This window comes from Sinocyclocheilus anshuiensis, unplaced genomic scaffold (assembly GCF_001515605.1).
Source record: "Sinocyclocheilus anshuiensis isolate Anshui unplaced genomic scaffold, SAMN03320099.WGS_v1.1 scaffold1185, whole genome shotgun sequence".
Classification (NCBI taxonomy): Eukaryota; Metazoa; Chordata; class Actinopteri; order Cypriniformes; family Cyprinidae; genus Sinocyclocheilus; species Sinocyclocheilus anshuiensis.
In genome coordinates this window covers 311200-330143 of record NW_015548278.1, presented here as the reverse complement: position 1 = coordinate 330143, position 18944 = coordinate 311200, and the positions used below count along the sequence as shown (strand labels likewise).

The 18944-nt window shown below is 35.6% G+C and overlaps 1 protein-coding gene across 8 annotated transcripts in view; it reads left to right on the top strand.

The window, feature by feature from the left end:
* Nucleotides 1–18944, top strand: part of LOC107655805 (histone-lysine N-methyltransferase 2C-like) — a 181720-nt gene that overhangs the window by 31034 nt on the left and 131742 nt on the right. For all 8 annotated transcript variants that reach the window (XM_016443383.1, XM_016443388.1, XM_016443389.1 and 5 more), the window contains exon 2: nucleotides 3855–4019. In XM_016443383.1, the coding sequence (XP_016298869.1) occupies nucleotides 3856–4019 (164 nt within the window). In that variant the 5' untranslated portion in view covers nucleotide 3855. The remainder of the gene's footprint in view (nucleotides 1–3854; nucleotides 4020–18944) is intronic.

Genomic DNA, 18944 nt, shown 5'->3' with positions numbered 1-18944 from the left:
AAGCCTCCTGCCATTGTTTACATCTGTTCAAAATCACGCATTTAAAAAAAAAAAAAAAAAACATTGCCGCTGTTTGAGTGTTGTACGGAGAGACCGTGCGCGTGTGTGTGTGTGTGTGTGTGTGACACTCGCGCTCTCTCTTTCCTTATGTGTGTATGTGCACACATCCTCGTACCTCACCGCTCCAAACTTAATCCGGGAAAGGTGAACATTCCTGCATCATAACTTGGACTGAAAGATGAATGTGTAGAAAGTGAGCATGTCTCCAAAAACATTGTTGAGCTGCAGGTTTAATGCCTGCATTTTTTTATTATTTTTTTTATCTTTGTTTTTACAGAAATTATGTTTTGATTATATTTTTGATTATTGAGCTGCAGGTTTAGGCTCACTTAAGTGACTGCATTTAATTAAGAAGAATTTAATTATTTATTCTAATTATTTAGCCTGACATGCTTACTGTTCCAAAATGTTCTATATGTTTCTTAAAAATAAAATGTGTTTAGTGGGAAAAAAAAGTTTTTTTTACCCAGACATTTAAAAATAACATATTTTAGAGCTGTAATCGCAATACCGCTGATACCGTGATATTTTTTTTATCTAAGGTTATCACACCGTCAGAATCTCATACCGACCCACCCATGCCTAGTGACTGGTGTAGTGTTAGATTTGTAAAATAACTTGGTTAGAAATATTCGGAATGTTAAAATAATGTCAAGCTGGAGTTCTCTGCACAACAGATTTAAATTGAACAGCTCTTGAGACATTGAAAACATATCATGAGCAAAATTAGAATTAGAATTGAATTGAGACAGCACAGTGAATCTCATGCAGACTATATATATACGTATAAGTATATCACACAAGGCCATATCTTTTCTTTCATAAATTGTATTAATTGTGTAGCCCTGCAATGTAGCTTAAAATGGAAATATTTGTCTTTCAAATGCCGAAATATAAACCGTTGAATGACTTCCGTTTCCTTCAGCGCAGATAATGTGTGTGGGTTTGCTGTCAGGCTGTTGCGGTCAGGTAGAGAAGGGGCCCTGTGACACCGGCAGTGAAAGCAGCATTCAAATAAGGAGCGGTGCAGGCCTCTCTGCTGGGCGCTGGGGTTTTCCTCCCTCATTTTCCTCCTCTGTCCTCTGCATGACTGTGCTGAATAAAATCTCTAAATTAATTTGAGCAGTGCTCCATGGAGAGCAGCGGCGTCACACTGAGTAGAATCTCTCCCCAGTGTTCATCCACACACAGCTGAGCTCACGATCATCAGCTATGAGTCAACAGCACTGCTCTCCTCTCCTGAAATTCAGCTCTGAGTACTGCAAGAAGGCACAGTGTTGGGCAGGATATAATATGCAGTGGTAAAAATCTTTCAGCCAGTAGAAATTTTGCTGTATCATTTTTTCTGGAATAGATGTATCCATGCTGCTATAACATGAGGCATGACGTAACATGGACTAATGCAACAATAGTGACGTAACATGGACTAATGCAAAAATAAAACATGTATTTATATAGTTGATTTACCAAAAAATTGTTCAACACTTTGGGTCTGTAGAGATCTAAAACTATTAAAAAAATGTTTGTTTGAGCTAATGGACCAGCCTGACTTGACAACATTGATTCAACCAGTGACAACCAATTGGAGATGGCGGAATGTTTGGGGAACTTGTTTGACAACAGTCATCATTGTAGCAATTTTAGTGATGCTACATTTACATTTACATTTAGTCATTTAGCAGACACTTTTATCCAAAGCGACTTACAAATGAGGACAATAAAAGCAGTCAAAACTAACAAAAGAGCAACAATATATAAGTGCAAATGACAAGTCTTGGTTAGCCTAACGCAGTACACGTAGCAAGGTATATATAGGGTTGGGTACCGAAACCCGGTGCCAATATGGTATGATTGACAGATACAGTAGAAACATTATGTGTGGTTTTGTATAAAATATTGTTTTGTATTAAATTAATGACCCAGATCGTGAAATACATTTATTAGCCTTAGAGTAAGGGAAGCACAACTCGGGAAATGAGAGCATCCAAGGAGCACGTGAATGCTATGTATATTTATTTTAAATATTTTTAATGTTATCCATCGTTTTTTTGTGGCTCTTTTTTTTAAAGTACTATATATATATATATATATATAATACACACACACACACACAAAGAAAAACAAGTTAGAGGGTCAAATAAAGATGGATGATGATATGATGCTAGTGGCACATAAATGATACACTTCTACAGCAAACTCTGCTTGTTGTTTTAAAAAAAGTTGTTTTGCTGTTGAGGTGTAACAGTAGGTATGTTCATGTGTATACATTTTCGGAATTAATACAATCTGATTTGAGATTCTGAGTTCTGTTTACAATCTAAATCACATATTCATTTACATGTGCTTTATGTGTATTCAGAACAAAACTTCAGCGCATACGTAGTGCCCGGTCACCATATTCAGAACTGGAAAAAGCCACAACGATAATGCCACCAGAGCTATCATGAGCATAATTGGCATTTTTGCTTTGATGACATATCTAAAAAGAAAGGTGACATATGTCAAAAGAGTTTTTTAGCTAATATTTAGTAAATATGCAGTCTGTTCTACTGACCATTTCATAGGACGAAAAATAAACGTGTTTATTGCATTATCGTAAGATATAAAACGCAAGTAAACATAGGCCTACCTATCATGGCACTGATTGAGAAAATACTTGGATTCAAGCATTTACGTGCTTATTTTTATTTATTTATTTTTTCTGTTGACCTACTCCCATCAAAATTTTAATGTGGATCGAATTTTAATGTGAATGTGTCTGAGCTGTTTTAACTGAAAGAAACTTGCACTGTCATATCTTAAAATATATCAGTGCCATTGTTTTGTTTCAAGATGCACACAGAAATGTTTTTTATTTTAAAGGAATGCTTATAAAAGATACTTAAATGTCCTAATTGAACTATGGCCTAAACCTGGCTTAGTCTAAGCCCTGACTGTGAAACCAGGCCATAATGTTCCCTACTGATTGATTTGATTAACTGATTGATAGCATGATTCACACCTCTGTACTTATTTGTCAATCAATTGGACTGATTTAATAAAAAAATAAATAAATCTTTATGAATTTGACACATTTCACTGTACTTTTTTTTCTTTTTTTTTGCATGTAGTCTGCACAAAGAGTGCAATAGAAATTAGTAATGGCTTTTTATTGGCAATTATTTTGTGGCATCTCATCACAAATTACAGACTTTGGTCATAGTTAGGTTACATCATTGTCTATACAGTGGGTAGTGGTTAAGGTACTGTACCTGTGATACAGGTTCTTGGCTTTATTTGCATGCCCATTGAATATTAATGAGGGCTAACGGTCATGAATCCCAGTTCTGTTTGTCTGTTCTGCTGGTGGAATTCAATAAACTGTGTAGATAAAATGACCATTAAAAAAAAAAAAACAGGAGTCTATAGGGTATGTGTGTATTTCTTCATGTGTGCAAGCTTGCATTTTTGTTAGAGAATTACTACTTAAATTATTCATAATAATTGTTTGTTACTTAAAATATAAAATGTATATATGTCTAAATCGTCTGTGTTTTGGGTCTACTTTGTGGATTAATGTATGGTTATGCAATAATGATATTATTCCTTTAGTTTGCTGAATGTAAACTGTGCTTTACCAATGTTTTCTAAGTAATCCGATTTACTTACATTTTTATTAATTTATTTATTGTAATTTTTTATTAATTTATTTATTGTCATGACAAAAGTTGAAAGATTTTAGCTTTGTGCAAATCTTTTAAGGTGTTTCTTGTCAGACCAGTGTAATATATGAATGTGTTTGTGTCTTTATACAGAATGTCATCAGAGGATAAGAGTCTGGAGCCCTCTGAGCAAGGACCATCTCCTCCCCTGAGCAGTGCTGGGGCCACGCCCTCAGGGAGCCCAGCCCCCTCAGATAGACGCCCTCGGGGCCGGCCACGCAAAGATGCTTCCTCTGTCACACCCAAGTCCAAAACAAAGTAAGTGCATCTCCTGTTCCCATGTGAAGGTGTTTGCATATGACGACACACCTTGAGAGCTGACCTTGTGCCTGCTTTGCATTTTACTTTGTGTTGTTTAAAGGAGGATAAATGTTATAACGTTGACAAATTACTGACTAATCTACTGAGAATTGATTATATTAAAGGGCTTAATGAATGAAACCACTGACACTTATGCATAGACAATTTCAGGTTTATGAGTCATATGTTATTTAGTACTTCGTGATATGCCACAAATTGGCAGAACTGAGGGTTATCATTTGCCCAGAATTCAGACTGAATCAATAAAGCTTAACTCACGATTGTTCAAGCTTGACTGAACGATTGTGATATTTATGGTCATTTACGAGGCTAGTTAATACTATCATGTGATTATGATGACCTGAGTATCTTTCCTTCCCCCTGCCATCCCCACCCCTCCCCCTCTTTTTTAGTATTAAAGTCTTAGCCAGTTTTCCAGCTTATCTTCTGAACTCCCCTTTGCACATTTAAACTATTCATTAAGCATGGTGAATTATTTAAATCATTTTTTAATAAGAAACTTTTGGATAAATAATTTGCTTAAGGTCAGATGTATGTTAAGGCTCAGGGAGTTGGTTAACCCACTATGCAAGGCTGCATGTTTTGTGATTATCAGTATATGGTAATAATAATTTTATTATTAATGTTTTTTTACATTATTTTGTATCTGTAAAATTACAGTACTAATGTTGATGGGTGTCTTAAATTCTTCATTTTCAAACATTAAACCGTTAAACTTTTATTTTGGCGTGAAATCGCAGAAAGCTTCTCATTACAAGTATGATAAGATGGTTGTCACGTGTTGTGTTCCCAAATGCATGTTATAAGTGACCCAAACTACACAAGCTCCATCTCTGCATTTACTGCAAACAGAGCTGTTCATTCTGAGATGCTGCAAACCCTGGTGGATCATAAGCTGCTTACATGTAAGAACACAGTGCCGTGCTTCACTGTGAAACATGCAGTGCATATTTTTATTTAATTAAACAGTAGACTTTGCGATTTGACAATTATACTAAGCCATATTGCGATTTTGGTTTTATTTTGATTAATCGTGCCCTACCAATATATATGTGTGTGTGTGTGTGTGTGTGTGTGTGTGTGTGTGTGTGTGTGTGTGTGTGTGTGTGTGTGTGTTGAGAGGGCTGTATTCTGGTGAAGTATTCTGCTGCACCTGGAAGAGGCTTTCAAGTGTGACGATGTGCATTAGTGTGGAAGAGCTCTGTGAGGCACACAAGGAGAGATGCTGCTCTAGAAGGACGACATTTTCTTTTGCCAAGTTGATTTTGGCTCCAAAATAAATCTGCTCTCAAACAGCATGGGGCGTAAAAAAGGGAACATTTTAGATTTTAGACTTTAGAAATAGGCTGTATTTCGAATGACACCGTGTCTACACCTGACATGAGCGGCATGACTCAACAAATCTAGATTGCTTTCATGATAGTCAACAGAGCCGTCTACTGGATATGGCTGATGTGGCGCATCATCCATTTATGGATTCTGCTTTTGCTGTATTTTGGATTAAATAAATGCAGGCTTGGTGAGCAGAAGAGAATTCTTTAAAAAAAAACAAAAAAAACCATAAAAAATCTTACTGTTCAAAAATTTTTGACTGGTAGTGTAGGCTGATTATTCTTATAGATTGAAACAAATGCTACTTTATCAGATCAAATGAAAATGCCATTGAAACTTTTCTGAAGACAGTCAATTCCCTTCAGAGATACATTCATATAAAACACCCGCGCCGTTTGTTACAATTGATTTTGAAACGTGCAGTGCTCATGTTTATTCAACGAAGTCAAACGGCACAAATAAATCAATGTATGGGAAACTGGTAATGTATATCGAAATATCGGAAATGTGTTTAAAAATCATATCACCGTTATTGAAAAAAATTATATCGCGATACATATTGATATTGAATTATTGTCCAGCCCTAGATTCCCCCTTCCTTTTTTTGATATTCTGCACAGCTATTCTGCCACTTTATTCCCTCTTTTTAAAACTTTGCATTATAACCCAATAGTTCACTCAAAAATCATTGCTCCAAATGTCACTCCAAAAGTCTGATTACTTGCTTCCATGCTGCACAAAAGGAGAAAATTTGAAGGCCGTTTTCCATGCAGTTACATTGAATAGGGACAGTCTTTCAAGCTACCAAAAAGGACACAAAAGCTTCACGTCATAAAAGTGGTCCATATGAGCCCAAGTCTTCTGAAGCCATACAATAGCTTTGTGGGAGAAACAAATGGGAAGAGTTGATTTATTTATATATCTACTTTGCTTTATTGACTGTTTTCGATAGTTATATAGAGGTTTTACAGTACATGGTCATGCTGACACCATGGAGATGGCTATCATCAAAGTGATTCATTCTTAAATAGCCGCTCATGAAGTAGCCTACAGGTTCACACTGTATGTTACTGAACTAGGCAAATTCTGTGTTTATTACGTTCCACTAATTATGCCATGAGTTCATAGTACTCTTAAACTCTTACAATACCTAGACCTTTTTTTTTTTTTTTTTTTTTAAAGAGTAGTTTACTCAGGGCATTTGGTGAGTATCAAGCCTGATGGGAATACGGGGCCTCCACTATGAGATCAAGTGTTGGCTGTCAAATAAACAGTGCAGATATAGGGCAGATTAGTGAGTTACCTGATACTGCAGGTACAGCCCTCTGTGGACCTACATGCAATGTTCACACCATGAATGTTGTGTCTCGATGCACAAAAAACACTCAGTTGAGATCTCAATTTTAAAGTGATTGTACAGTTGTCTGAACTGGCTGAAAAGAAAGTCTTTTTGTTTAAAGGGGTTTCAAAGCTATGACTGCTTTTATACATGTTTTCCCAAAACACTTTCCCTTTCTGACAAATCGTCACCTTGAAATCATAAGGTTCTCTCTGACATTTTTGTCAGAATTGAGTTATTCACATATTCTTATTCTGTTTTATTAACTTATTTACATTATTTTATGTTTTCTTTTAAGTTGTGTACATTTTAGGACTTTTTATTTAGAAGACAAAAATGCAACCTTGTGTCGTTCTAAAACCAAAATGACCTTATTTTGCAGATCACAGAGTTGTTGGTATGTTGGTGACCAAACAGTTTTGGTTTCTATTTTATTTCCATTGTATGGACCAAAAAAAAAATAATACAGACATTTTTCTCAAATTATCTACCGCAGAAGAAAGTCATAAAAGTTAATATACAAGGAATAATATGAAGGTGAGTAAATAATGACAGAATTTTCTTTTTTGGGTGAACTACAATTACAACAACAATAATTACTGTAATTTGTAGGTTGATTCCTGAGAAAGTAAACACGGATCTAGATAGTTGAGCCGAACTGTTGCATTTGGACTCAAATGCATCTCCATGCTTGATTGTGAAGATCACTCTGTGAATCATTGGGTTACCACTAAGAGCTTGTCTGATTTCCCACAGTCTGTTCACTGACCATTTCACTGACATGTCTAAGTAAGTGGTTCTTTACTAGGGCTGCATGATTAATCGAAATTAAATCGCAATCACTATTATCGCGATTTGGCAAAAGCTGCGATTAACATGGGCATCTTGTCAGGGAAGCACGGTTCTGTGATTAGCAGTAAATCTCCATTCGAAGGCCGGAGGGCGCTCTCACACGGAAACTCCAAATACGCCCCTCAGAAGAAATCCAGGAAATCCCTATAGCGGTTGCTGAATAAACAAGATTTAACTGCTTTCATTAGTTCAACGTAGGGCTGGACAATAATTCAGTATCTGAATAATTCAATTATTCTGAAAACAGTTATTTTAAATAGTAAAAATATTTCAAAATGTTACTGTTTTTGCTGTATTTTGGATCAAATAAATGCAGGCTTGGTGAGCAGAAGAGAATTCTTTAAAAAACATTAAAAATCTTACTGTTCAAAAACTTTTGACTGGTATGTTAGCCTATAGTTTGAAGTAAAAAATATTAATATTAATATTAATAAGGAGAGTCATTTTTTTCTTAAAATATTATATAGTTTTATAGGAGTAGGTTTCATAGAGTTGGCAAATAAATTTTTCATAAGTTTGTAGGTACAGACATCTGTTGTGGCCGTTCTTGGCCGTTTTTATGAGGCTTTTTTAATAGTGTTCATATCGATATCGGAATTATACCGTATCGACCGAAATTAAGAAATATATCGTGATATAAATTTTGGCCATATCGTCCAGCCCTAGTTCAACGTGACTAATAAACACACGACTACGACAATATATGGTTTATCAGAGTTTGTCTTATTATAATCTTTATTATAATAAAGTATATAATAATGCAATGCTAATCGACATAGCTTTTATCACTGCTTAGAATACTATGAAATATGTTGCGTGCCTTATTCTGTGTAAGAAGCCACATCATCTCACAGAAGGATTTATTTCAAACACTCGACTGACATGAAGTGATTTTGGAACAATTTGGTATTTTCACGCGCTTTCAGATGTAACCGCATTTACTACAAAGAGCCGTAGTTCACTGACAAGCTACGCAAACAGCTTTCATAATCGCAGAACGATTTCTTTGATTTCATAATCGCGCAATTAAATCGGTCTGCGATTATGAACTCGGTTTTGTGTACCTTGTCAATGAACTACGGCTCTGTGTAGTAAATGCTGCTCCATCTGAAAGTGCGTGATGGAGATTTACTACTGATCACAGAACCGGCTTTTCTGACAAGATGCGCATGACAATCGCATTCGATTAATCGTGCCAGCCCTATTCTTTACCAGAATAAGCTGCTAGGTAGGTCAAATGTTAGGCTATTCTGAAAGCTTGTATTTGATGTGTTTTGGTATGTATCAGATAAAAAGAAGAATTCCTCAATTCCGTATGCACACGCTGTCTGAAAGACAGTTTCTGTGCATACATACCTGAAACATGCATACATAAAGCCGCTTGGTCACTCATCGTTCAAGTACTGAATTTAGTTATTTTTGGTGGCTTATTGCGCTTGACCGATTAAATACACAATGCTTGTGCCAAAATGCTTGTCTTTGTGAGTATCCTTGTAAAGTTGGTTATGTCTTAAGAGAACACAAACATTTGTGGGAAAATCGGATGTGTGTCAATCTAGTGAATATGTGCATTAGGTCTTAAAGTGACTGCAACCCAATATACCTGTTGCTACCTCTTCCCTTAATGTAAATCAAAAAACAAAAGGCAAAGATAATCACTTACTACTCTTGGCTGAATAATTTTTAATAACAGTAAATACATATTTTGTAACTTATGCTAATTAGGCTAGAAGTAGTTTTTTGTAATATTGAAATTGGTGATAAGCAGTGGCGTAATGTAACGAAGTAATAATACTTCATTATAGTACTTAAGTATTTTTTGGGAGAATCTGTACTTTACTTGAGTTTTTATATTTCTGTCAACTTTCACTTTTACTCCACTACATTTCCTAATTAAAATATATAATTTTACTCTGACCCATTTCCCCGAAGCATTTTTGTTTCTTATGCAAAATAAAGTCGGAAGAACCCAGACTGCAGGAAAGAAGGTTTAACGAATCAGTGGTCTGGCTCTTGCAAGTTAGACTCCTAAAAAACACCTTTGCTAACAAGTGCTCGCACAATCACGGAAGATTTCATTTCCCACTCAAGTCAATGCTGGGGTGTGCGACATACAGTATATTGTCTGCGATAAAATGGTTAGTGTTGATTTAATGATGTGCGATCTGACATTATCGAGTATATCACAAAAACACACACACACAGAGTGCACGCATACACTACGTGATTTAGTCTATTAAAACGCATTGAGAATCATCAAACTTCGAGGCATTCTAAATTGTATCTTATGTTTATATCATTTAATATAGTTAATCTATAACACATGAAGAGTGCCATTTTTTTTCTCCAGATATCAGCATGATAACAAAGGTAATATTGATTTTATACAAGTTTAATAAAGTTAGCATTAAGTGTATTACAATCTAGACACAATATTGCCTGTTTTTGCTCAATTTTGCCAACAAAAATAGTTCCAAACAAAGATCACATCACTGTTTTGCGTCTTTGAGCAACACACAGGACGGTGTTTCCTAATTGAATTAATCAGCTTTTTGAATGAATCGGTTGAATGAATGAATCAGTGATTCACTCATTAACACAATCAAATGCTTCGTTCTTGAATGAATCAGCCGTTTGAATGAATCGGTCAACTGCTACCTGGTGGTTTTAATTTCACATTTCAACAAATTTTTCATGTTTAAATCATTTCAACATTTTATGTTTAAAACAAATAATTATTTATTCATATGTAACTGAGGGTTAAATGCATCCATGTGCCCTCTCAGCTACATTAAACTGTGTAAATACATCTAAATGCTATTTCAGATGCTGATTCCAGAAATGTTTTCTTATGTTGGAATGAAAGAGACTAAGTACTGGATGAAGTGCCTCTTATGCTAACCCAGAGATACAAAATGGAAGAAAGAGTTATAAAAAAACTGAACACAATCTTGCTGCTCAAACTATGTATACACATGTTTTTAATAATTATTTTTACTCCTTTTCCATTTTGCATTTACTTGTACTTTTACTTTCAATACTTAAGTATGTTTAATATTTAAAAAAATTGTTTTCATACTTAAGTACAATAAATATCACATACTTTAAAACCTTTACTCAAGTAATATTCTAAATGGTGACTTTAACTTCTACCAGAGTAATTTTCTGGAAAGATATCTGTGCTTTGACTTAAGTGTGGCTTTCAGGTGCTTCATCCAGCACTGGTGACAAGAATCATTAAATTTCAATGGTATTGGGCTTAAACATACTGAGCTGACTTCCTGTTATTTATTTTTTTTTGCTTGTCAGGCATTTTTTCTTGATTGAAAATGAAGAATATTGTTGCTTTGCTGTTAGAAATAATGACATTTATTTAGAAATAATCAAGTCATATTTTCCACAAAAATAAACACAAGGAAGAATTATATTTCATCTTGTATGAGTTATCTTACTCAATATTTCACAATTGACATGCTTTTGTTAAATAAATAAATAAATTCTAAAGCTCCTACTACCTTAATCTCATAGTTTATTAACTTAAAGTTGGATGTAACTGAATTTAGGGTTTACAGCGTACTGTTATTATGAAAATATCTGACTCCGCAGCTGGTCCAACGGCACCGGAGGAGGTGCTCCTGGCAGAGATGCTCGGCGTCCACAGCTATATGTACAACTTTTGTCAACGTTTTGGATGTTGCTGACATCTAGAAGATTACTGGCTTTTTTCTAAACTGAATATATGTGATGCTACGGATTTGTTCTTGTCTGTCATTTAAAAACACCACTTAATCTCTAAATCTGGATTAGACAAAATCTGTAGAGGACTTGTGTTTTTTCTGCACTGAATTATGCAGAAATTGTAGGGAATTCTGTGGAACGTTTTAAATATGTTTAATTAACTAAAATACAAGGGTTGGGGGATTGCAAATGGTGGGTGTTTGAATTCTGGGGGATTCTATTTCTGGAATTCTCTGGTCACAGATTATGTGTGGGCCTGCCTGACTTGAGTATGTTGTTGACATCACTTCCTGTATGTTTACCAGGATGTTGACTGTTATACAGTGAATAAGGAATTGTTTTTTCCACATGGTTGTGGAAAAAATTGTTTCAAACCTAAGATGATATTTTGTGGGCTTCTGCTCCCCTCTCAGACTCATCAGGGACTGTTTTTAATGCTGGAAGATTTACTTCAGTAAATCTGAACCATCTAGGCATAAGCACAAGGTGAGGAAACAGTTAAGGTATCTGTGGAGAGACAGGGGGTGTGCTGTGTTTCAGCCAGTCAGTCCGGCCCGGGTTTTAGGCTCCTCCTTTCTGTGCTGGAACTACTTGCACTGTAAGCTTTCCCCCCCTCTCTGCTTCCCTTTTGCTCTCTCTTTCTGGCACTCTCTCACTCTTTCTCGTACACTCTCTCGTGCTTTCTCCTGCTGTTCACCAGTGTGCCATGACTGTAGCCATGAGTTCTTAGGGGAAGGAAATTTAAAATTAATAATCATGCAATTTTAACTTTTATTTTTTTATATACAGGAATAATTAAACATGTTGCATTACATTTTTTTCTTATTATTATCCGAATCGTATAGAGGGGGGTCCAAAAGTCTGAGCCAAATAAAATGCTTTTATTTAGCATTTTTCTAGCTAAAGGAGTAGTTCACTTCCAGAATGAAAATTCTGTCATCATTTACTCACTATCCGATTGTTCCAAACCTTCAACAGAAGAAAGAAACTCATACAGGTTTGGAACTAGTGGAGGGTGAGTAAATGATGACAGAATATTCATTCTGAAAGTGAGCTACTCTTTTAATCTTTTATTTTATTTTATTTATTTTTTAATTTTTTTATTATTTACAGTGTATTTTGTAGAGTTTGAATGATGAATTTTACCAATAAAGATAGAACTTTATTACAAAAATAATAGAAAGTACTGAACTAAGAAAACACTGTGTACATACACACATGTACTGTGCATACACACACACACACACGTCTGTTTTACTATCCTTGTGGGGACTCTCCATAGGCATAATGGTTTTTCTACTATACAAACTGTATTTTCTATTGCCCCTACACCTAAACCTAACCCTCACAGGAAACTTTCTGCATTTTTAGATTTTCAAAAAGCTTTAAAAAAATAAAATAAAATATCACAGCTGTATGTTTCTTGAGCACCAAATCTGCTATTACACTCCGAGAGGGAAAAAAACAAACAAACAAAAAAAACACAAAAGCTGTCACTGGGGTGGTACCCTTTCAAAAGGTACAAATATGTACCACTTTATGTACTAATATGCAACCTTTAGGTGTAAATAAGGTGCACTTTTGAACTGCTGTTTATTTCATGAACATTTACAAAAGTGATATATGTGTGTCAGGGCTCCAGACTATTGAATATTGGCAATATCATTAACAATTCTCATTTATAATCATTACTAATATGGCTTCTTATCGAGAGAGATCGAAATGACGTAGACGTGCAAATAAAAGTGTAGAAAAGCAGAGTATATTTCGTGCACAACTTCCAATAATCGCAAAATGCTTTGTTACTTTTGAATAAACAAAGTATCAGCTTTAAAATTATGCCAAATTCATACCGAAATTCTAAATTCAAATACAGTTTTGGCACTCTTTAATGCGGCAGGCGCGATCGCTTTAGCGCCTCAGTTCAAGCGACAAGTGAACCCATTTAATCGTTCTCTTTACTACTATAGTACATAATGAACGTGAGTTAACATCAAAAGGTAGGCTATTTTATAAGAGAGCCTACAGTACAACTTACTGAAATGTCTCATGCAAAAGCTCATTCAGTGTTTCAAACTGCGGAAAATGTGTAAAGCTTGTGAACATTGCAACATAATATACATTTACCTCAGAACAACCATTTGGTGTCCATAAGCTCATCAGTCAAATAACTATAAAGAGGAGCATTTTGCTATATTTATGTGCTATTGCATATTCATATTTTTACTTAACCTGTTGTCTACATGATTCAACTCCTCCTATAAAATTGCATTTTACTAATTAAGAAAAACAGACTGAAAGTGTGAAAGACATACACTCTTAAAAATAAAGGCGCTTAAAAGGTTCTTCACACCATTTGGTTCCACAAAGAACCATTCAGTCAAAGGTTCTTTAAAGAACCATCTCTTTCTCAACATTTTATAATCTGAAGAACCTTCTTTAGCCACAAAGAACCTTTTGTGAAACGTAAAGGTTCTTCAGATGTTAAAGGTTCTTTATGAAACCATTTAGACAAAAAAGGTTCTTCTATGGCATCGTGAAGCACCTTTATTTTTAAGAGTGTATGACAACATTTACAGGATGCATTGAGGAGGAGCCCAATGCATGGTCCCGTGTTTTATATATTACCAGACTAGTGTAGAGCTCTGTAAATGCCATGAGCACAATCCCTCTGGGAGCGTCCTGACCCTCTGTGCATCTCAGCACTGCTTAACAGCTGTTTATTTACCTTCAGGTTACTCATTAACCCAAATCCCATCACTACGTGTACAATCCATTTAGTATGACCCTGCTAGAAAAACAAGAAACTCCGGAGGCCTTGATTTGATATATTATGCATATCTTCCTCAATTTGAACAACGTTAGCCTCTAATTTTCAATTATTTGATTAAAACTCATATGTATATGTTAAGGAAAAAGAGATCAGACCCCCTGATAATTTTGAATGTACTCTGCAGCAAAGAGTACGTGATCATTTACATTCACTTGCCCTGGTTACACAATACACTGCATATGCCCTAGGCATGTGTATGTAAAATAATATCAGATAGCCTAGAGCACATTATTCTTTGCTGATAAATTAAAACATCTATTTTAGCACTTGGAGTTGCAATTATTACAGCTTTTCTTTAAATTTCTCACTGTGGAGCTGAAGATTTCTGCTACTAAGTTTTCTTCTACATCGCAAAAGATGTGTACACAGGTGTATAGAAGTTTGCCATCATTTTATTTTAAAGGTTATAACATTGGACGTTGTTGGTTCCAAAACCTGCTCTTTAGATATCTAGATATTATGGTTGACCGTCACTTTTTTTTTTTTTCCTTTTGCATTGTCCATCACACATCAGCAAGTGGTGACTGTTATTTGCTTTTAATAGTAATTGGTAATGCAACATTAATATTTCACTTAACACTTCCATAAGGATCAGCGCTGACCCTTAATTAGTCATGTGTAGCAAGACTTTTGACTTATTTGGCCAGGGACTGGCAACTTACATAATATAAAGTGTTTTCGGAAATATACGATATACCACAGCAGTAGATTAGCACACACACAAAAAAAGAAACCATAAAACAATGTATTTTATTTTCCTCTTATCCAACAGTAATAAGTACTGATTATTTTACAAACATGGCTAAAAAAAAAGTTTAATGTACAGTTCCGCTCATGGTTATGATGGTTTTAATGGGTCATGAAAACCCCATTTAGTACCCGTCATTTCCATGTCAGTTTTGCAAAACAGTTAAGAAATGCTTGAGCAAATGTTGTTCCATTTGTGGGTTTGTTCTACATCGTATTACAGGTTACTAGGCTTGCCACGATAGACGGTGCTGACAGTGATACCGGTGTTAAGCCGTAACACTGGTTACGTCACTTGCCCACCGTGTCACCGACCCCCACCGTCGTTTTGATTTTTTATAGTAATAAAAATCATTTAGTTCAGTAAAAGAACAGACACTACAATTAAAAACTGAACGCGGCTGCTCAATGCAGCGTGCCGAACGACAGTCGCATCACAGATCAGATTTCATTTCTCCAGTGAGGAGGGTGAGGAGAGGGGAGGAAGAGTGGGGTGAGACAGACAAGACGATTGCAAACGAACTAAAAACGAACAATTCCTTTACTCCGAATTGCCGCTAATTTGAAAGTGAAAGTAAAATGCACACGCTGCTTTTACAAGCTATTTAAAAGCGAAGGAAAGCGAGGAAGAGAGGGAACGCCCCCACCCCCGCAGTGATACCAGTATTACCGGTGTTGTCACACGTCGATTAACCGGTGGGAAAATTTCCTCACCGTCACAACCCTACAGGTTACATATGAATTTCTGTAGGGTTTTATAACAGCATATTTTACAGCATATCATGTAAAATCAAATTTATAGAATCTACTAAAAAAAAAAAAAAAACCTGAGGCACTTAATTTGTTTGGGTAGCTTTCATCCCATATGTTGTGCAGAGGCTACCTAAATAAAATAAAAAAAAAACACTTAACAGCAACAACTTAAAAAAAAACTTAAAACAACATAACAGAAACTCTTTTAAATGTTAAACATAACTGAACATTAAACACTAGCAAAAATGTATAAAATATCACTTAATTTCAACATTTATTCACCTGATCCAGCCCTCTGCAAAGCGTGCTGAGAACTAAAAATCCACTGCCCAGTTTCAGTTAATGATGGAAAAAAATGATTCAGGTAGTTTTAACAAATTAAGTAGAAACTATTGTGTTGCTTTAACTCATTTAAAGTAAATGTAAGAAGCAGCAACTTTTTTGCAGTGTACTTTTTCTTTCAACATTTGCAAGCTGACATTCACCGGTTATCCAGCATTTCACTCTGGTGTTAAAGGCTAAATGGCATTAGGGAAGTTGGCTAGCCTTCAGCTGTTGTGTCGCTGGGCAAGATATCGCATGTAATGTGAATCTTTTGAGAGACACATTATAGAGGAGGGGGTTGTTGACCTGGATTAAACTGTCTCAAGCACAGCACAATAGCCTGCATTTTCAATGATGTAGGTCATTGATCAGAGCGCTGGGCGCCAGGCTAGCAGGCAGCAGCAGTAACTGTCTCCATCCAGAAACCTTAGCCTGGTAATGTGATGCCTATTATTCTAGCCATGCTGCATTGTGCTTGGGGAGAACAGTAGTTTTTCAAGTCCCACAATTATTTGGGTTTCATCAGTGTTTTCAGATAATTGGACTGTATTTTGCCGTATTTATCGTAAACTTGTTTTGCTACAGCCACATTCAGTGTGAGGTTTGTTGACTTGTCTTTTAGGCTATATGTTGAAAGTTGAATGCGTGAGAAGCTTTAGGTCTGTAGATCTTAGTTCTCTGAGAACCATGGGATCCTTCGAAAAAGTGCCATGGTAACCAGTGCATGGTTGTCCTTGTGTGGATCAAAAAACTCTTAAAAAAGGGTTTTATAATGTTGTTCAAGTGGAAAGACAATGATAGCACACATTAAGTATGCCCAAAGTACCATTGCTTAGATATTAAAATATGAAGATGTATTAATGGTAATTATACAAGCCTTTCATACAGTTATGTCAAAATATTGGCATACTATTAGAGACTTTCCATAAATGGGGAACACAATAGGGCCTGAAACTCTTAAAAATTTAAATGTTATTATTTTTTTATGCCTTTTTCCTCAAATGGTTAGTTGAAAAGAGGTGCTTAACCTTCATACTTTGGAATAGTTCACCTAAAAATTAAAAGTCTTCTGAAGATACACAATGACTTTATTTCAAGACCAGATTTAATTTAGGCTTTTATTTACATATAAGCATTGATCAGTGCACATACATATAGCTTATATAGTATGGTAAAGCGAAACTCACAAACCTTGTGTGTAAAACATGTTTGAGCTTCTGTTTACATTATTTGATGTGCTGTATGTATGTTCATTGATAAGCAGTTATATTTGAATAAGTTTAACTTAATGAATCCTCTTATTATAACCAACAGTGTAGATAAGAGATTCATTATGCAGTGTTGCTTCTTTTAGCAAGAATGTAAAAGTCAGTTAGCTTTCATTAAAATCTAGTGATTGAGAGCTTCAGTGATTATAAATGGAGGGGCTTTTTTTTTTTGCTCACTTTTTATATAATCATTTCACTGTTTAAATAAAAGTTTTGTTTTTCATGTTGAAAAGAGGACCAAAGTTTTAGGAGTGACGACTGCTTTTAAATGTGGTAGTAATTCCACTAAATTACAGTTCCATGTGTGAGTCACTGATGAAATTGCATTGATTGACGTAGTGATAGCCATGGCAACATTTTGGCATCTTGTCGGTGTGAACAATAAAACATGGATGCAACAGTTTAAAGGTCCCATATTGCCAAAACTGAAATTTCCTGGCTTTTTTCATGATAACTGAGGTCTAGGTGCTATGTAACTACCATATAAGTTTCAAAACAGTCAGTCCACAGTAAATTGCACACAGCCTGCATAAAGTAGCTGTGATTTTTCACGAACCGTTGTGACTTCCGTAAAAAGTTGACGTCAGAACTACAAAGTCACCGCCTTCAGTCACCACCCCGAGCACCGCCCACAGTCCCACTCTCCTTTTGCCAAACCCCCAGACAACATCGCCTCCATGCCATTGCTGAGTAACGACACGGAAACATGTCGAAAAGGTTAACTTTAAACACGAAACCAGATCGGCCGACCTGTAACGTTACACTCTCGCTCAAAGGATGGACGATCTGACAGGATTGTTACTATACACACATGCACACAGACATTATTTCATACACGACATAGTCGTGAGATGCAAGAAACATATGACAAGAAATCTGTAGACGTGCCCATAACAACAAAAAATACTTTATTGAAACTTTTCTGATAAGTGTGCGCTGCAAATGCGAGCATTTTTGACGATCGTTTTTGTCCAGTCCGCTCGTTTTATCGCGTTTAAACCTAAAATAAAACTCCAGAAAGGTGTAAAATATGGGACCTTTAAGTTGCTTGTCATTCTCTATTTTTGACCTAAGTAATATTAGTGACAAAAAATGCATTATGTCTGGCAGTTTTGCTAGTTTTAAAAAGTGCACTCTGTGGACCGTTTTTTTTTGGGGGGTTTTTTTGGAAGTGTGCTTTTAGAAGAGGGTTCACGATGTAAACAATTCAAGGAGATTATTCTGCAGTGTGTTTGTGTTGATTGTCAATTATACCTAAAAATGAAACTGAAACCGCCAGCATGTGGCGGCAAATCACGGATTTTATCACTGAATCATTCATTCAGTTGATTCGTTTGAACGGCTAATTCATTCAGGAATGAAGCAAGTGACCGTCTTTATGAATGGGTAATCATGAATCACTCACTCACTAGATTCGTTCAAAAACGTACTTTCATTCATGAATAAAACACCGCTGTGTTTGCTTTTAGAGGTGCGCAGCGGCTGAGCTGTTACTTTATTTGGAACTATTTTTGTTGATGAAATAGAGCAAAATAAGGCAGTACGTGTTTATTGAACTGTTGTATTAAATCAATATCACATTTGCAAACTCCTTGAATAATGATTAAAATCTGTCACTCTCCTTATCGCGATCTGTGGGCGCACAGAAAATGAGAGTTCTCAAGACTCAAAAGTAC